Raw genomic sequence first — 18,054 nt, forward strand, 5'->3', positions numbered from 1 at the left:
GGGTCCTGGAGGCAGGGTGTCCTGCGTGCCTCGGCTTCAGCAAGGCTCTGGCTCTCCTCTCAGGGCTGGTGGCGGGGAAGTCCTCCCCAGGAGAGGGAGTGGGCCCGGGCCCTCGGCGCTGCGGTCACCAGGGGTGTCTGCTGCTGCCCCGAACGCCTCTGGCCAGGCTGTGATGCTGACCGACTGCCGCGTGGGGAAAGTGGCCTTTCCGTTCTGTGGGCAGGGCGGCTGGTTACTAGATGGTGTTAGCAGATCTGTCTGCAGCTGGAAGAACCCGTGTTAGTCCCACAGCCCAGCTGAGACGCCCACCTGGCCGGCAGGGGTGCAGGGCGCATGTGCCTCCCGCAGCCGTGGTCACAAGCGACCAGGAGTTCCAGCGCGTCCCTCCCCTGGAAGTTGGGAACGGGCCTCACTGCTCAGCCAAGGTGGCAGGCCCAGGATCCGCTCCTGCTCCTCTGTGTCCCGAGGTGCCTGCTCGGTGGCTCTGGCCCCTCCTCGGCCTCCCTGGTGCCATCTCAGAGCCCTGGGCCTGCCTGGCCTCTCCCACTGTGAGCACCTCCACCTTACCCTGCGACATGTGGCACCACGAAGTCACAGCTCCAAGACACCATGTGACACCTGGGGGCTCCGAACTTCCCCGGTACCCAGAGGAAGGACAAAGGCCCTCTTCCCACCTGTGGGTGACTTGCTGGGGGGCTGCCCGGGTCTCACCCTGGGGGCCGGCGTTCGGGGGGCGGGCTCCCTCCTGCCTGCCAGCGCCTCCTGTGTGGCAGGAGGACATGTTGGTGCCTGTGTGGGCAGGTGGGAGGGTGGGAGGGTGCAGGTGCCAGGCTCGTGGGCCGTGGGCAGGGGCCACGGGACCGAGCCAGGCCCTTCTGCCTTACCGTGCGTGCGTCATTTCGGTAATAAAAGTCCACAGAAGACAAGAGCAAACCTGGCTGAGCTCTGCGACCCCTGGGCCCAGTGCTGGGCCTTGGCGCCCCCTGGTGGCCCTGCTGGTCTGCCGTGTGTGGCTCGGCTTCTCCCGGAGCCTCAGCCGCGGTCAGCTCCTCTGGAGTGGGGCAGGCAGTTCGTCTGCCTTCGGGCCTCCACAGAGCCTGGTGTTTGAAGAGTGCTGCGAGAACACCGACCTGGTGGCCCGCCAGGGCTGGGACTGTGCCCGTGAGGCGGGGGACGGTCAGTGCGTTCAGCAAGAGGCCAAGGGAAGGAGCAGCGTGGGGCACTGAAGCAGCATCTTCCTGCTGCTGGCGACCTTGAACTGGGATGTCCCGGCCCAGAGGCTTGGTCCCCCCCAGGGGTCCTTGCACTCTGTGTGGCCAGCAGCTGAGGCCGGGTGCGCTGGCCAGGCTGGCCCCATTCATCTGGTGAGTGCCTCCCATCTACTCTCCAGCCCCCAGGACTCGGCTCAGGAAGGGCAAGGGTCAAGCCACAGCCCGCAAAAGTGACCAGTGACCCTCTCCAGCTGGCCTGTGCCTCTGGCTGGACTCGGTTGCCTTCTCCAAGTGCGAGCTGCCCGGGGGCCGGTGGTTGGTGGAGGACTCAGAAGCAAGCCGCCCAAGCTCCCCAGGGCCCTGTGGGTCTGGCCGTGGGAGGGGTGGGCAGAGGCCTCCTCCTGGGGCAGTGGAGGCTGATCTCAGTCTCTCCTTTCTCCTGGAAATGTGGGGAGGGTGAGAAGTGACCTCAAAGGGCGTGCTGGACCCTAGCCTCCCTGGGCACAAGCCTGCAGGCAGGAAAAGCCAGAGGCTGGGGCTTGGGACCCGTGGTCATCGTGTTTAGTTGACATGTCAGGGCTGCCAACGGCACCTGGACTGTTAGAGGACACTGAGGACTGTCCCCAGAGGACTCGGCAGGGCCAGCCAGGGGCCTGGGGCCGGTGCCTGGGTGTCGGGGCTGGGAGGGGCGTGGGGGCTGTACGGCTTGGACATGGCGGGGCCTGCACACTTCCCCGTCCTCTGGAGGCCGGGGGCTCCCGTTGCCTTCCTGGGCCTTGCCTGGCTCTCAACCCCAGCCCGTCCGCAGAGGCCTCTGCCCGGGGTCGGGGTCCCTTCCTCTGTCTCTTATAAAGACGTTTGTTAGGTAGGACCCAGCTAGATGATCCCGGAGGGCCTCCTCTCAAGGTCCCTAACTGACTCCATGTGCAGAGGCCCTTTGTCCTAACGGGGTCCCATCCTCTAGTCCCAGGCAGAGGGACGAGGACGTTCACCCGCGGCAGACCTCCACACGGTCTTCTCTCCCCCATTGGAGTCTCAGACCCTGCAGAGGGACTGGCTGCAGCCCGGCCCCTCTGAACATGCCTCTGACCAAGGCTCCATGTCCCTGGGGCACACACGCTGGCCCGCGCTCGCCTGCCTTTGACCTGCAGGCTGCCCACTGCAGAGAGAGCACAGTCTGGTGCGCAGCTGCCCAGCCAGGGCCGGGCTGCAGTGACTGTGGACGGAGGGGAGCCCAGGACAGCGGACGCGCAGGCTGGGGTGCTCTGGGGCCCAGCCACACCCTCGGCCTGCTCCTGGTGCCCCTACAGAGCCCAGGAGGGAGGGGACAGGGATGTAGAGGAGCTTCCCCAGAGAAGACTGTGTCCACACAAACCCCTGGGCTCGGCCACAGCCTCACATGGGCAGGACCTGCCCAGGGGCCATCTGGCCACCTAGGGGCACAGCCCTGGGCTGGACGTGGCTGGCCACTGCCTTGACCACTCTGCTGGACCTTGTTTTGTCCCCTTATTGCACATTCTGTCTGTGTGGGAGGCCATCTGTCCTCTGCGTTGTCACATAATGGTCTTGCCCTATGTGCGTTGTGGCCCGTGCCCTGCAGCCTGGCCATTTGGCCACCTCCTTAGCGGCGGGTGGGGTCATCGTGTGTAGGTAGCACTGAGCCGACCTGCAGGTGAGCACTTCCAGCTCGTGGTGGGGCTGAGGATCCTGCGGTCAAAGAAGGGACCTGGGTGTCTCTCAGGACGGGTGCAAGGCAGGGTCACTTCCTGCCATACCTGGCCTTGGTGAGCTGGGAGTGTGGCTCCTGCTGGCTCACGGGGCCCCGTGCATGCCAAGGTCTGTAGCTTGGCTGACAGCGGCCATGGCACGTAGGTCGCCTGCTGGTCCTGGCTGTGTCCACCAGGGTGACCCATGGTGCTGGGTGACCTTTGCCGTGCCTGCTTCCCCCTCACTGTGAGGCTGGAGGCCCTGCGAGGTGAGTGGCCGTGGCACCCTGAGGCTGCAGGTTCAGCCAGAGGAGGTGGGCGACGTGCCCGACACGGGTCCTGGCAGCCGGGGTGCTTCATCCTGGGGCCCCCTCCAGCCCTGAGCATGGCCGCGTGGGGCGGCCCTGCCCGTCTCTCACCCGTGGGAGCCTGCTGGCCGGAGCGTGCCCTCCAGCCTTCCACAAAAAGGGTCTGGTTAATAAGTGACTGTTGAGCCCTCAAAACCAAGTGGGCTGTCTACCTGCTGCACAGCCGCCCCACCTTGCTGCCCGGCAGTCCTGGGGCCAGGCACCACGTGCTGCCAAGGTGGGCCCCAGCCCAGGCCCCCCACCGGCCTCCCAGGCCCTCCAGTCTTGGGAGGTGGGGTCGGGGAGAGCCCTGTTTCCCATGGGCTGAGGGACAAAGCAGGAGGTGACCCTGTGCCATGCTGGTCACCTCCAGGGCACCCTGCCAGCCCCCAGGGAGGCCCCGTGAAAACACTGGTCAAATATTAATCCTCAGGGTCCGTAAGAGAGATGCCGGCCCTGCGCCTGGCTGTGGAGAGGGGCCCTTGACTGCAGACGCAGAACCGTCGTCCTGGTGAACCGTCCACAGGCACGTCCCAGGCCGACACCAGCTTTGGTTAACCCCCGAGACCCCCTGAGGAGGCTCTCCTCCCTGCCAGCCTGCTGGGGCTACGTGCCCTCCCCTCTGGTGGCCTGGACCCTGCTGGCCAAACCAGCACCTGACCCTTCCACGAGGCAGGCCAGGTCACCACCGAGGATGTGCTGTCCCTCTGGGAACATGCTTCCCCAGGGCCACCATGTGAGAGGCCCCATCCCCACCCCCCAGCCCAGTCTGGGCAGAGGTCACCCTGGTCCTGGGTCCTTTCCTGCTAGCTCTTCCCACCTCCTGCAGGACCCAGAGCAGGTGGAGCACACAGTCGGAGCTCAGTACATGCTGCTGACCGTGAAGAACTACTACTGCCCAGGGCCAGCTCCAGCCCCTCTGGGCTTCGGCGCCACATCCCCCAGGGGGCAGGCTGCGTGCTCCCCCTGAGTGGGCTGCGGGAGGTACCCCACCAGCAGCCGGGATCGGGTGGTCCTCCCGGAGGGGCTGGGAGGGGACTGCAGGGCCCCTTGGGTGAGGTAGGCGGTGGTCTCCTGACCAGCACCCGTGGGTCTGGGCACAGCGCACAGCAGAGAGGCTGCAAGTCATTGTCCCCGTCTGAACCACGGAGGAGGACAGTCCTCAGCCGGTGGGGGCCGCGCGTTAGCCTTATTGAGGTGAGTCACTGCACACGTCATCCAGGTGAACGGGTCAGGGCTTCAGTGTGCCCACAGATGTGTGCCCACCACCTCAGGCAACTTTAGAGGTTCCATCGCCTCAGCAATGAGCCGTGGCCTCACTGCTGCCCCCTCCCTGGCCACTGGCCTACCGTCTGCCCGTAGGTGGCCCTGGTCTGGGTGTTTCACGCAAGACTGATCTGAGGACACATGGCCCTTTGGTCTGGCTTCTACTTGGCACGAGGTTTGCAAGGTGTTCCCGGGTGTCCCACATGGCTGGTGGCTGAGCAGCGTCCATGACTGGGCAGGTGGTGGGCATCTGGGGGGCTCCACTGTTGGGCCACAATGACCAGCACCATGGTGTACATGCACGTTGGATGCAGGTTTTCCCCCTCTTGGGTTGTGCTTGAAGTGTTTTCCAAGATGAGTGGTCAGCTGAGGAATGGCCACGCTGCCCTCGTAATCCCCCAGCAGAGCACAAGGCCCCTCCTGCAGCCCCCCGGCCTGTGTGCTGTGTTTTCCCCTCCTGATGGAGAATCTGAGCGTCTTCTCACGCCCTGGTGGTCAGTCTGAGTCTTCCTGGAGCAAGGACTGGGCGGGTTCTTCATAATTGGACTGATGACCTGTCTTTTATTGCTGTCCCTTGTGCACTGCAGACAGAAACCTTTGCTGGACGCAAGCTCTGCACACACTTTTTCCCCTTCGAAGGGCTGTCGTCTCGCTTTCTCGCTGTGTCCTTTGAAGCGCGGGCTCTACAGTCTAGGAGACCAGTTGCCTTTTCTGTCTCTTCACTTGCTGCTCAGGCGTTTACTGCTGGATCTCGGAACCCTCTGCTGGTCCAGGCTCGTGCAGATTCATCCCTGTGGTTTCCTTCTAGACGTTCTGAGAGTCTCATCTCCAGGTCTTGGGTCCATCTGAATTTGGCCTTCCTGTATGGTGTGAGGTAGGGATCTGACGTCATGCTCTTACAGGTGGCCACCGGCTGTCCCAGCAGCACTTGCTGAAGGGACCAGTCTTTCTCCTCTGGATGGGCTCGCCCAGTAGAACTACCTCCACGTGTGTGGGTTGATTTCAGAATCCTCAGTCTGCCCTGGGCCGCTTTCCTTTCCCGGTGCCGTGCTGCCTTGAGGCTGTGGTCTGTAATAGGCTTTGAAGTCAGGAGGTGTGGACCCTTCAGTGTTGTCCTAACCCAATTCTGTGAACTCTCCAGATGACCAGGGATCTGGAATCCCTGGAAGGACACGCTGGTCAAACTGACTCAATAAGAAATAGACAACCTCAATAGCTGTATGACAAGTGGGGAGAGAGTGAGCAGTCCAAGAGCTACCCTGAAGGAAAGCAGGCACACGGCTTCACAGCCTCTCCTGCCAACATCTAAAGACTCAGAATCAGTTCTTCACAAAGCAGCAGAGCGGAGAACCCTTCCCAAATCATTTTTTTGAGACTGGTATTATCCTGATACCAAGACCAAACAAAGGTATTGCACATAGACCAATTTGTTATAACTATGGACACAAAAATTCTTAACAAAATACTAGCAAACTAAATCCAGAAACATAAATAGGATCACCCACCATGACCACGCAGGACTCACTCAAGAAGGCCAGGTGGTTGTTTTAACATCCAGAAATGAGTGGAACCGTGTCAGGTAAATAGTGATGAGCCCATTCTCAGTAGATGCAGAACAGGTATTCGACCATGACCAACAACACCCTTTCATGGAAAAATTCTAAAAGCAAAAAACAAAAACAAACAAACAAACAAACTAGGGATAGAAGGAATCGTCTTTCACATGGTAAGGAACATCTGTGAACAATCACAGCTGACATCAGACTTAATGGGTAATGGCGGAACAGTCCCCCAAGGCTGGAACAAGGGACACATCTGTCACACCATACTGAGGCTCTGCGGAGGCCAGGAGAGAGGACATCCACATGGCAAAACCAGGGGAGACCGCTCCTGTCGGCAGACACCGGGTCTTGTGTATGTAAAGTCTGAAGGCATCCATTGAAGGAGAGTTCAGCAAGGTCGCAGGATACAACTAAGTATACACTTCAGTTGTATTTCTACATACTTGCAATGAACAACCCCAAACTGAAACTAAGAGATAATAAAACTCCAGGAATGAATTCAACAAAAAAGTACAGAACCTCTACTCTGAAAGCTACCAAGCAGTGTTGGAAGAAATGGAGGGAGATCTGAACAGATGGACAACCACCCAGGTCCACAGGTCACACTGGCAGACTCCCGAGTGTCTGGGTAAGTGCAGCCACATCGGAGAGAGGCCACGGCAGGCTGACGCTGATCTTCGTACTGAATTGCACAGGACCTGGAACAGCTGAAGCAGTTTTGAAAAAGACCAAAGGAGGTTCAGAGAAGAGCTCTCAGTCTGACAGTGTCTGCTGCTTGGGGTTGTGTGGGTGCTTCCCAGAGTCTATGGCTGACTCAGGACCCATGTAGGTCTTTTCACCTCATGTGAGTGGACGTTGGATTGCACAGTCGAATGGGGCAGCCAGGCACGCGTCCGTGTTCGGGCACGCCCAACCACAGAGCAGCTGTCCTGAGCACGGGACGGTTGCCGGTACCGCATCCCTGCCGCACTTGCCAGACTGCGGCAGCTGCCTCGCCAGCCGCGGGGGCTCCCTGCCACGTGGTTTTGGAGGCTCGGCAGGAGTGACACCTCCGCGGAGTGCCTGGGGACAAGGATGGCTGTCTGAAGAGCATTTCTTCCACCCTCTGCTGAGTCCCCTGCCTCTCAGGTGGGGCCCGTGGAGCGTCTCAGGAGGACACGGGGAAGGAGCTGTGCTCTCCCAACAGACCTCTCACAACTGCAGAAGAGTTGACAGGACGGTGGCACCCGGTGGAGCCTGTCCCCAGACGATGACATCCACACTCTCCTCCAGGCACTGACTCTATCCTGCCATGTCCACGGCCACACACACGCATGTCCCTCTGTGAGCACAGGCACGTGCAGCACAGCCACACTCGGGCACCTGCTGTGTGCGGGTGCACACAGGCCCACACACACACACCCATGAGCAGTGCACAGGTGAGAGCACAAGCACATCTGTGCATGTGAAACCCAGAGGGGTCTGCCTGGGGCCACGCGTGTGCTCGCACACCCACGTGCACCTGCACACTCTTTTTCTTGGTAGAGTGAATCTCATCATCCTGCCCCTGTGCCCTTCACACATCTTAGGACAAGGACGTCCTGCAGACCCACAGTGTCTGGGGACACCTGCTGGGCCTGGCCTGTTTGGTGGGCAGGGGGCACTGCTCCAGGGCTGACTGGCCCCTGGCCGACCCATGACGTGGGCAGTCTGGTTCCTGAGGGAGGGGCAGGAGAGAGGACCCATGTCCTACAGGAAGGGTCTCTTTAGGACACAGCTGGCCCTGGCAAGTGTGCACAGCGGGGCACAGCCTGAGGGGACAGCCGATTGGAGGTGGCCGGGAGTCCTGGGGGGAGCCTGCCTAACTGCCTAGCCCAGCCTGAGGGCCCAGGGAGTAGGGAGCCCGTGGAGGCCCGCAGGGACGGAGGAGCTAGACACGCCGCCTCGGGCTGCGTGGTTGGATGTGGAGCTGGAGCCGCGAGGCTTGGAGCCGTGGCAGACGCGCTCCTGGCAGCCGGCAGCGAGAGCCCTCTGAGCGGCCCCCGGCCAGCCTCCTCCCTCACCTGTGGGTGTTCTGCGTGTGTGTTTTAATGAAAATAGAAGATGGCATTCCTCAGGAATCCCAACCGACGGCCAACAAGACAGAACAGACCCGGCTCAGGCAGGCGCCTTGCACCCGCGAGTGGGGCCTTCTGGAAGGAGCCGGGGGCTGGGAGAGACGGTGGGGCGGGGCGGGGACTCCCGCGGAGAGCACGCCAGTCCCTGTGCCCACGGCGCTCGGAGGGACCATCCCAGGGCTGAGCACCCTGCGGGCAGGCTGCTCCCAGCTCGTGTCCTTGTGACCACATTGCCTGACGGTGTCATCGTGGAGGAGGACTCGGGACGGTCAGCCGGCTCCGCTGCTCTGGCCTGAGGCGAGCGTCCTGGCAGGAGGGTGTGGCGGGAAAGCAGGCTGGCTCACCAGACAGGAAGGGAGGGGCAGGAGGCAGCGATGCAGTGTGACCCCAGGGGCCACCAGGAGTGCCCTCAGGTCACAGAGCCTCACGTGGATGTCCCTGGTCAGGTTGCAGTCCTCAAGACCCCATCGTCTCTTCTCTGGACTGTCCTGGTCCTCGTGGGCTTCTCCGGGACACCTCATGCCCACACAATGGCCCAGGGACAACTGAGGCGGGGCGCGGGGCCAGGCTGAGCCGCAGAGGTGCCCTGCAGGCTGCGGGTAGGGGTCCTAGGAGGCGAGGTAGCAGGGCGGGTCTGGGGCCTTGGAGCCGTGGAAGTTTGCCACAGGGAGTGGCTTCCCTCTCCTCCTGGGCCCTGGAGAGGGGACTCCTGCCCCAGGGACCCCGGGTCCCCCACTGCAGAGCCGAGAGTGCCTGCGCGCCGTGTGGGGACTTGCCGTGCCCGGGAGGACCTCGGCAGGGGGCGTGGGTGTCTCACATCTTGGTACCTGCCATTACACTCAGGGGACACTCGGGCTTCTGTGGACAGAGTGACCTCACGTGTTGGGCTTCCCCGGAGGCCACCCACCCTGACGCTTCGTTGCTCCCTCGTCTGTCTTGGCTTTGGGGCGGCAGGCAGGGGTGAGCCCTGTGTCAGTCCGAGGACACTGGAGGCCAAGGGAGGACAGGTGTCGACTGCTGGCACCTCAGTAGTGCAGCAGGTCCTCCAAGGCCAGGTGATGCTCAGAATCAGGGGACTCTCATGCCCACCCTGGCTGCACAGTGGACTCGGGAGGGGGCTGGGCCGAGCACGGCGCCAGCAGCAGGACAGCAGCTGTGTTGGGCAGCGTCCTGCAGTGGGTGTGGGTGTGGGCCGCTCTGGCCTCAGGCCCCTTGAGAGAGGCTTCTTCCCAGGGTCCCTTGTCCTGCACCCAGATGGCCTGCAGCCGGGTTTCCAACAGGCAACTCTAGTGCCCAGGGGATCGACGGGCAGCGGCCACTGTCACCATGCACTGTCGCCTACCCACAGAGTCCCGTGGTTCCCCGGGCAGCGGGGGGCAAGAGTCAGCCCAGGTCACACTGGAAGGCATGCTGGAGGCCAAGGCCTTGCCCAAGTCATGGTGGCCACCTGGTACCTCCAGGAAGGGAGCCCTTCTGTCCACCTGCTTCCACGGAGCCAAAGAAGGGAACCCCACAGGCACCTGGGGTGGCCGCGTGGTGGGTGACCTGCTCTTCACGGCACTGCCCTGTGCAGGGGGGCTGCTCTCGCCCCTGGGGTCCTGCTGGGGAGTCGCGATGGATGTTGCTGTGTTGAGTTCCAGTGACTCAGGGCCGGCAGCTTCCTGAGCTCAGTGCAAGGGAGACGCAAGGGCAGAGGACTGGGCCCCTGGGCCAGCCTGCCTCCCCTGCCCCACCCCTGCTGGGCCCCGGCTCCCTGCCCGCCTTCCATCTGGATGTGGGACCCATCTCCTCCTGCTGGGTCCAGTCCATGAGCAGCGAGCACCCGCTGGGCCTCCCAGGTGGCCTCCCCTGAGCCTCTGGGTTGGCCTCCTCGGACCCAAGCAGCCTCCTCATTCCCTGCAGGTCCCTTGAGCCCTCGCTTCCCTGCCTCCAAGGGCAGCCAGCCCTGGCCACCATGATGCTCCCGGACAGGCAGGTGCCCACGTGAGCGCGTGAGCAAGGGTGCACAAGTGTGCCCACGGGCACTTCCTGGTGGCCACCAGTCCTGAGCCTGGAACTGGTGTTCTCACCCCGAGGCGGAGGTAGCTGCATTGCCAGAGCCCAGGTGGGCCTTGTGAGACCCACCCTAACACAGGAGGCCCCTGAACACATGCTGTGCCTCAAGGGCAGCTGGTGAGGTCAGGGCAGCAGGGTGGGTGGGGGTGGGGGAGGGCGGGCACCCTGCCACGGGCCTCAGGGGTGCTGCATGCGTGTGGGGGCAGCTGCTGTCCTGGGTGCAGCCCCGAGGTTGGTTTCCCATGCCTGGCTCTGCCCAGGTATTCAGTGCTGAGCACATGACGCAGGGCCCAGCTGTCAGCGGCCCCAGGAGAGCCGTCTGAGCACCAGAGCCATCTGGACAGAGGTGGGGCTGGACGGGGCACCCCTGACATGAGTCCAGGGCCCCTCAAGCTGGCCCGAGTCCCCTGTGCATACGTGCCAGGGAAGGGCCTCTGGGGTTTCTGTTCTGAGATTTCCCAGAGACAGTAGGAGGCGTAAAATCACATTAGCGCAGTGGGTTTTCAAGTGAAGAGACTTCTCTGGGCACTTCCTAGACACCCCCGAGCGTCATGGGGATTAATTTTGGGAACAAGGCCTTGCTGAGGCAGATGTTTGCATATGGTGCCCCTGCCTCGAGAGGGACAGAGCGGTCAGCTGTTTGAAACTGAGTTCTGATCTCAAACAAGCAGCCCTGCCCTTTGGACGCCATCGATTGATGACTACCCTGCAGCATGGCAGGGCCTGGGGAGGGTGGCGGTGACCTCTAGCACATGGCCTGCAAAGATGGGCAAGGGGGACTCAGGCAGAGGGCACCACTGGTGGGCAGAGCACCAGGGGTGTAGCATGAGTGTGCATGGACCCGTGTGGTTACATGTGAGCATGTGGGTGGGCTGCCAGGGTGCCCTTGTGATCACATCTGAGCCTGTGTCTGAGTGTGTGAGCGTGTGTGCGTGACTACCCCATGAGTGTGTGTGTGAGCGTGTGTGCATGACTACCCCGTGAGCGTGTGTGCGTGACTACCCCGTGAGTGTGTGAGCGTGTGTGCATGACTACCCCGTGAGCGTGTGGGCGTGACTTCCTGTGAGCGTGTGTGTGAGCGTGTGGGCGTGACTCCCTGTGAGCGTGTGTGTGAGTGTGTGGGCGTGACTTCCTGTGAGTGTGTGGGCGTGACTTCCTGTGAGCGTGTGTGTGAGCGTGTGGGCGTGACTGCCCTGTGAGCGTGTGTGAGCGTGTGGGCGTGACTCCCTGTGAGCGTGTGTGAGCGTGTGGGCGTGACTCCCTGTGAGCATGTGTGTGAGCGTGTGGGCGTGACTTCCTGTGAGTGTGTGGGCGTGACTCCCTGTGAGCGTGTGTGTGAGCGTGTGGGCGTGACTCCCTGTGAGCGTGTGTGTGAGCGTGTGGGCGTGACTTCCTGTGAGCGTGTGGGTGTGACTTCCTGTGAGCGTGTGTGTGAGCGTGTGGGCGTGACTGCCCTGTGAGCGTGTGTGTGAGTGTGTGGGCGTGACTTCCTGTGAGCGTGTGGGCGTGACTGCCCTGTGAGCGTGTGTGTGAGCGTGTGGGCGTGACTGCCCTGTGAGCGTGTGTGTGAGTGTGTGGGCGTGACTTCCTGTGAGCGTGTGGGCGTGACTGCCCTGTGAGCGTGTGTGTGAGCGTGTGGGCGTGACTGCCCTGTGAGCGTGTGTGTGAGTGTGTGGGCGTGACTTCCTGTGAGCGTGTGTGTGAGCGTGTGGGCGTGACTGCCCTGTGAGCGTGTGTGTGAGTGTGTGGGCGTGACTTCCTGTGAGCGTGTGTGCGCACATGTGTGTTCGCTGCCTGGTGCTGTCTTGGCTCTGCCTCCTCCTGGCCTCTGTGCCTCGGTCTCCTCGTCTGCAGAAGGCCATGCAGCGCTCTGCAGGGTACCGGCCAGCTGGTGCGAACAGTGCCCAGCGCGGCGGGCCTGGCAGTGGCCTCTCGTCCTCCTGGGCTCGTCCTGGTGCATGCCTGCCACGTCCTGCTTGCTGGCCGTGGACAGCAGCCTGTCTGTCTGCTCTGCAGTGCTCTGGTCTCATTCCCAGGCCTCTGACTGAACCCAGGCTTCAGCCCAGGAGCCCAGGCAGGCCACTCCTTGCCATGCTGCCCTCTGTCCTGACTTGGACTGGGGCTCGGGCACGGGTCCCTCTCTCTCTGGGGGGTCACTCTCTGAGGGTGTGGCCCAGGCTCTGAGGACCCAGAGGAGACCTGAGCACCGGCCTGGCATGGTGTCCAGCAGGGAAGTGACGGTTGAAGGGCGGGGTCGTCACATCTTGGGTACAGGGTCAGCCTGCTCCAGGAGGAAATGGGTGCACAGGTGTGGGCTCACCTGAGCCCCGAATCTGTACTGCCAGGGTCCCGGGAGCAGTCCCAGCACCCCAGGTCTGTGCCCTCGCCCCACTGCCCCGGGCTCCGTCTGGGGAGCCCACCTGCCCCAGCCCTCGGGGTGAGGCAGCGTGACCGTTGGGCCAGGGGCAGTCGTGCAGCGAGACTGAGTAGGGAGGAGCAGCCTCTGCGCCAGCCGGTCCCTGGCTTCGTTCCTACAGAGGTTCCCATCGGTGACGCAGGACTTCACGGACGCGCCAGCACTTCCAACTGCTGGATCATCTCAGCTGGTCTTGGCTTCTCAGACTTATTATTTAAACCTCAAAGTGAGCAACTCTTGGTTTCCTTGCAAAAGCCCATGTTCCCACAGCCTGCCTGCTGGCCAGGGTGGGTGGGCTTCTGGGGAAGCACCTTTAGCACTTGGAGGGTCCCTATGCCGCGGTCCTCTGTGCTCAGAGCTGCTGATATCACAGACACGGGGCGAGGCACTGAGGGAGCTGGTCCCAGTGGGCTGTGCCCCTCCTCTCGAGGATCCATTCCCACCAGCACCCAGGGCCGTGGGGCCTGGCCTCCTGCCCTCGCCTGGAGTGGCTGCATATCACAGAGGAGGCTGGTCGGGTGGAAGAGCACCACACTGGCAGAATCTCAGCACCAGCCCCTCCTGCAAAACATCCACCCCAGCTGCTGCTTTCTGGCCACTCTGTGGTGTCCCTGAAGTACTGAGGAGCCAGGAACCGGTGAGGCCGTTGCACCCTGTGGGTGCTGTCTACCCACCGCTGCAGCCTTGGGCTGACGTGGGCTCACCTGGGCTGACATGATCCTCATGGCTCACCTGGGCTGACATGATCCTCACGGCTCACCTGGGCTGACGTGGGCTCACCTGGGCTGACATGATCCTCATGGCTCACCTGGGCTGACATGATCCTCATGGCTCACCTGGCTGACGTGGGCTCGCCTGGGCTGACGTGATCCTCATGGCTCACCTGGGCTGACGTGGGCTCACCTGGGCTGACATGATCCTCATGGCTCACCTGGGCTGACGTGGGCTCGCCTGGGCTGACGTGATCCTCATGGCTCACCTGGGCTGACGTGGGCTCACCTGGGCTGACGTGATCCTCATGGCTCACCTGGGCTGACATGATCCTCATGGCTCACCTGGGCTGACGTGGGCTCGCCTGGGCTGACATGATCCTCATGGCTCACCTGGGCTGACGTGATCCTCATGGCTCACCTGGGCTGACATGATCCTCATGGCTCACCTGGCTGACGTGGGCTCGCCTGGGCTGATGTGATCCTCATGGCTCACCTGGGCTGACGTGGGCTCACTCGGGCACTTTTGGCCCACACCATGAGGTGGAGCCGGGCACAGAGGAGGGGCCTGCAGAATGGTGCTGGCCAAACACAGCTCAGCTCCTGACCCTCCTGGGCTGCCTCGTCCCTTGGGTCCTCAGTTTCCTCATTTTAAGGTGACAGCAGCCTAGCCTGCCTCAAGTCTGGCTTTACCAAAGGCCGTGCTGTCACGGGGGCCAGGTGTCGGGCTGGTCCACCCCTCCCCCCAGCCTCCTGCTGCTGCAGGGCTGGTGGCCCAGGCAGGTAGGCACTGGACATCAGCACAGAGGGTGGGTACTGGGTGGGCCATTCCGGTCTCCTCCATGGAGTGTGCAGGCAGGACTGGCCCTGCCACATGGGGAGAGTGACGGCGGACATGGGAGTGTGACTGCCTGAGCCACAGAGCCTTCTGCGCCCCCGGAGGAGACGCAGCCAGCACGTGCAGCACCTCTAGGCCTCTGGGTGTCAGGAGATGCCACCTGAGGCTGGGGGAAGGAAGCCAGGGCAGGACTCCGTGTGGCCCCAGACTGTGGGCCTGGAGAGCTCCCTTGCTGGACCAGTGGCAGTGCCCCAGGACTGGCCCCACCCAGAACGCTGTCCTGAGGGCTGCCCGGTGACCATATGGAGCTGAGATGGTGGGGGCCAGGGCCTCAGGGCCACCAGCTGAGGCAGCCCCTGGGCTGGCATGCAGGCTGTGGTCAGTACCTGCCCACCTGCCCATCTCAGGGGACTCAAGGGATTGAGGTATCCCACAGGCTACTGGACAGTGCCGTGCCTGTGTGCCAGGGAGCCTGCTGTCTGTCGATGGTCCCTTGGATCCCAACAAACCCCTAATGTCCCTTTGCCGTCACAGTGATCCCCACTGATGCTGCATTAGCGTGGACACGCCTGTGGGACCTGGGTGCCCAGGAGAACCCTGGGGTCGGGGAGAAGGGGCTGCTTTCCCCTGGGTGGGGAGGGGACTTCCGATGCAGGGTTAAACATGAAGCAGGAAAGCAGTGTCCACCCAGGCCTGCAGGGAGGTGGAGGGGCCTGGGGTGGGTGGAGGTCCAGGCAATGGCCTCAGGGGCCACTCCCTCCCCGGCCTCCATGTTTCGCCCCTGGGAGGCAGCAGTTGCAACAGAGAGGAATTGCAGCAAGTTGAACGGTTTTCAAGTTCCAAGTTTACCACAAGCAGCCGTGGCTGGGGGCCAGGACTTCTGGGTGTGGTTTGCTGCAGGGTGAGGGGGACTGCGGCTGCCTCAGTGTCCCCAGGGGCTGGGAGTCCTGGCCTGAGGCCCCCACGCCTACACACTCCCCAGGCAAAGACTCTAGAGCAAGTTGGGAATTCTGCTGGGCGTCTTCAGAATGTCCCTCTGTCCTGCTTCTGTGGGAAGGAAGGGGTTAAGGTGAATCCAAGGGCACAGGTCACCTTGACTCCCGGGTTTGGGCCTTTTTGTCCTATGGGAGTAAAGTGTGGAAGAAGGGACTTCCCCAGGAGGCTGGAGAGGGTGGGGAGGCGGAAGGGCGGGCCGGCTGGCTCCTCCTCCCGGTGGCAGAAGACGCCCCTGCTCCTGCCGGCGCTCACAGCCCTGATGGCCCCGCACCCCAGCAGACGCCTTGGCCGGCTGCTGCTGCTGCTGCTCACCTGCTGCCTTGTGCCCTCCTGGGCCAACCTGCTGACCCTGGACTGGCTGTGGTCCACCGACATCGCCGACTCCAAAGACACACTGGTCTCCCAGCCCCAGGGCAGCCTGCCCGTGCAGCCTGCAGCGGCCCCCGCCACACGTGTGGCCCCCCAGGATGACTCCGCGGAGCAAAGGACGGCCCCTGCCAGCCCCAGGCCACCCTTGGAGAATCCGAAGGCCGCCCCAAGCAGGGCTCCTGGCGCTCCCATCAGTGCCACCGCCCCCGCCGCCCCAGCTGCAAGCCCGGACACGAGGGAGGAGAACGTCGCGGGAGTGGGAGCCAAGATCCTGAGCATAGCCCAGGGCATCCAGAGCATCGTCCAGCTGTGGAACGAGGCCACCCCTACCCAGAGCTCTGCTGGATCCGCCTCGGCCCCCACGGACCCTCTGGCCCTCACGGGGCCCTCCGGCCCGCCCGAGGAGAGCGGGACCACTCTCGGGCCTCACAGAGGAGCTCTGAGCTCTCTGGGCACCTGGACGGCCGAGTCTGGCACTCTGGCTGTGCCCACCCAGTCGCCTCCCTCCCTGGACAGGCTCCAGGCACCACTGAGGGGGCACTCGGTGCCACGGGAGTCCCCAGGTAGAGCTCCTCTCTCCTCCGTGCTGGGCAGGGACCCTCCCTGGGGAAGCCAGATGTCCCCAGGGAGGGTCCAGCATCTGAATGGGAAAGGACACTTGCCTGCAGCAGCTGGTCCCAGCCAGCCCCACGGACGCCCTGCGTTTGGCTCGCCTCTCCTGCTTCCCCTGGTGACGGGTCCTCCTGGTGCGCACGGTGAACTCCCTGCTCTTTCCGCACACCCTGTGGCAGCTTTAATGGGGAACCGTGGTGCTTGGGTTTCCCACGTGGCTGATTCTGCGGGGCCTGGTCTCGCTAATAACTCTGCACTGCTCGGGGCTGGCCCTCCGACTCCCACTGGCCGCTGCCTGCCCCTGCCGCCCACCCTGCCCATCTGCGGCCACCTGGGCCTAGGGCGCTCCTGGCTGCCCAACCATCTCCACCATGAGAGCGGCGAGGAGGTGCAGGCCGCTGCGCGGGCGTGGGGGGGCCTCCTCCAAACACGCTGCCACCCCTTCCTCACCTGGTTCTTCTGCCTGCTGCTGGCCCCGCCCTGTGGCCAGGGCCCCCCGCCCGCCCTGCCGCCCTGCCGCCAGTTCTGTGAGGCTCTGCAGGATGCGTGCTGGAGTCGCCTGGATGGGGGCCGGCTGCCGGTTGCCTGTGCCTTGCTCCCTGCCCAGGAGGACGGGCACTGTGTGTTCATTGGGCCAGCTGCAGGTAACTGGCCGGCTTCTGGACCCCCCACTCTCCTTGGAGCCTTGCGGGGGGTGCCCAACGTGGGCGCCCATTAGCAGCAGCTGGGGAGGGGGAGGCTGGGGCATGGTGCCCTGAGCAGAGGTCCTGGGTCTGGGCAGGGCCAGGGGGTGGATGTGACCACAGGGGCCCTGTTGCAGTGCGTTGGGGTGTCATCAGGGCCAGTGTCCCCCACATTTCAGTGTGTTCAGTTCTCACCGTGGTCTGAGGTGGCCCTGGGAGACAGGTGTGGAGCAGTGACGTGACTTGACCAAGGGAGCAGAACTCCTACCAGTTTGGGGGGTTCTGTCCTTGCTCCTGGGCATCAGGCTGCACGGTCCCAAGTTGACCCTGGGCGCTCAGCCAGCTCTGCTGAGTGGGCTGCAGGGATGGACTTGGCAGGTCTGGGCCACACCGGGGCCCACTGAGGCCCGGCCTGCTGTGCACACTGGGCGGTCACTCAGCCCAGCCTGTCTAGCTTCTGAACAAGCAGCCTGCCTGTCTTGGTGGCAGTGTCCCCACCCACAGAGGCCCGTCACTCACGGCCTGCCACTGTTGCTGGCTGGGCAGGGCAGAGGCGAGGGCAGAGGAAGGAACAGGCAGGCTCTCCGACCCCAGCACAGGGCAGTCATGACAGGCCCCGCCGCTGGCCCCTCCCAGTCCCAGCTCCTCAGCGGCAGTTGGTGCCCGGTGACCTTGGCCACTGTACAGAGCGTGGGTGTTCTGTCCTCTCCATGGGGAAGCAGCCTTGACCCTCGTTGCTGGCCTTTGAAACTGGGCAGCCAGGCTGGACCTGAGCTGGGTGTCTGAGGTTGGGGTTTTGTGTGGACGCCCGCTGCTGCTCCATGGGGGGCGAGCTTGGGTACATCCCAGCATTCTCAGGGCCCAGTTTGCTCAGCAGAGGTCCCTGTGGACGCCAGGCAGGTCTGGGGTGCACCGAGGAGGGCCACAGGCCAGGCAGTGCCAGATGCCGATGATGGTCAGTGCCCAAGCCCAGGAGAGAAGCACGCGAGGGGCAGGACTGCCGGGGACAGGCAGGCAGTGGAGGTGGCTCTGGGGGCCCCGTGGCTCCTGCCTGGTGGCTGTGAACGAGAGGGGTGGTGGATGTGGAGGGGTGGGGCGCAGGGCCTGCTCAGGGGGGCCTGGTGTGCAGAAGCCAGGGGCCTTATCTGCATTAGGGACCAAGCAGGGCCACTCCAGGGTCAGCCTAG

General features: G+C 63.4%; 1 protein-coding gene across 7 annotated transcripts in view; it reads left to right on the plus strand.

Moving 5' to 3' along the window:
* Col18a1 (collagen type XVIII alpha 1 chain) overlaps window positions 1-18,054 on the plus strand; it is an 84,690-nt gene that overhangs the window by 20,276 nt on the left and 46,360 nt on the right. For 2 of the 7 annotated variants that reach the window (XM_046438935.2, XM_046438936.2), the window contains exon 1: window positions 15,439-16,135. The exons of 1 other annotated variant lie outside the window; for it this stretch is intronic. In XM_046438935.2, the coding sequence (XP_046294891.1) occupies window positions 15,463-16,135 (673 nt within the window). In that variant the 5' untranslated portion in view covers window positions 15,439-15,462. Of the gene's footprint in view, window positions 1-15,437; window positions 16,829-17,703; window positions 17,823-18,054 lie in introns of those variants that run through there. 4 more of the 7 variants (XM_046438933.2, XM_046438934.2, XM_046438938.2 and 1 more) reach the window with 4 other exon arrangements.

This window comes from Marmota monax, unplaced genomic scaffold, assembly GCF_021218885.2.
Source record: "Marmota monax isolate L192 unplaced genomic scaffold, Marmota_monax_Labrador192_F-V1.1 WCK01_AAM20220418_F8-fsc00125, whole genome shotgun sequence".
NCBI classification, from domain to species: Eukaryota; Metazoa; Chordata; class Mammalia; order Rodentia; family Sciuridae; genus Marmota; species Marmota monax.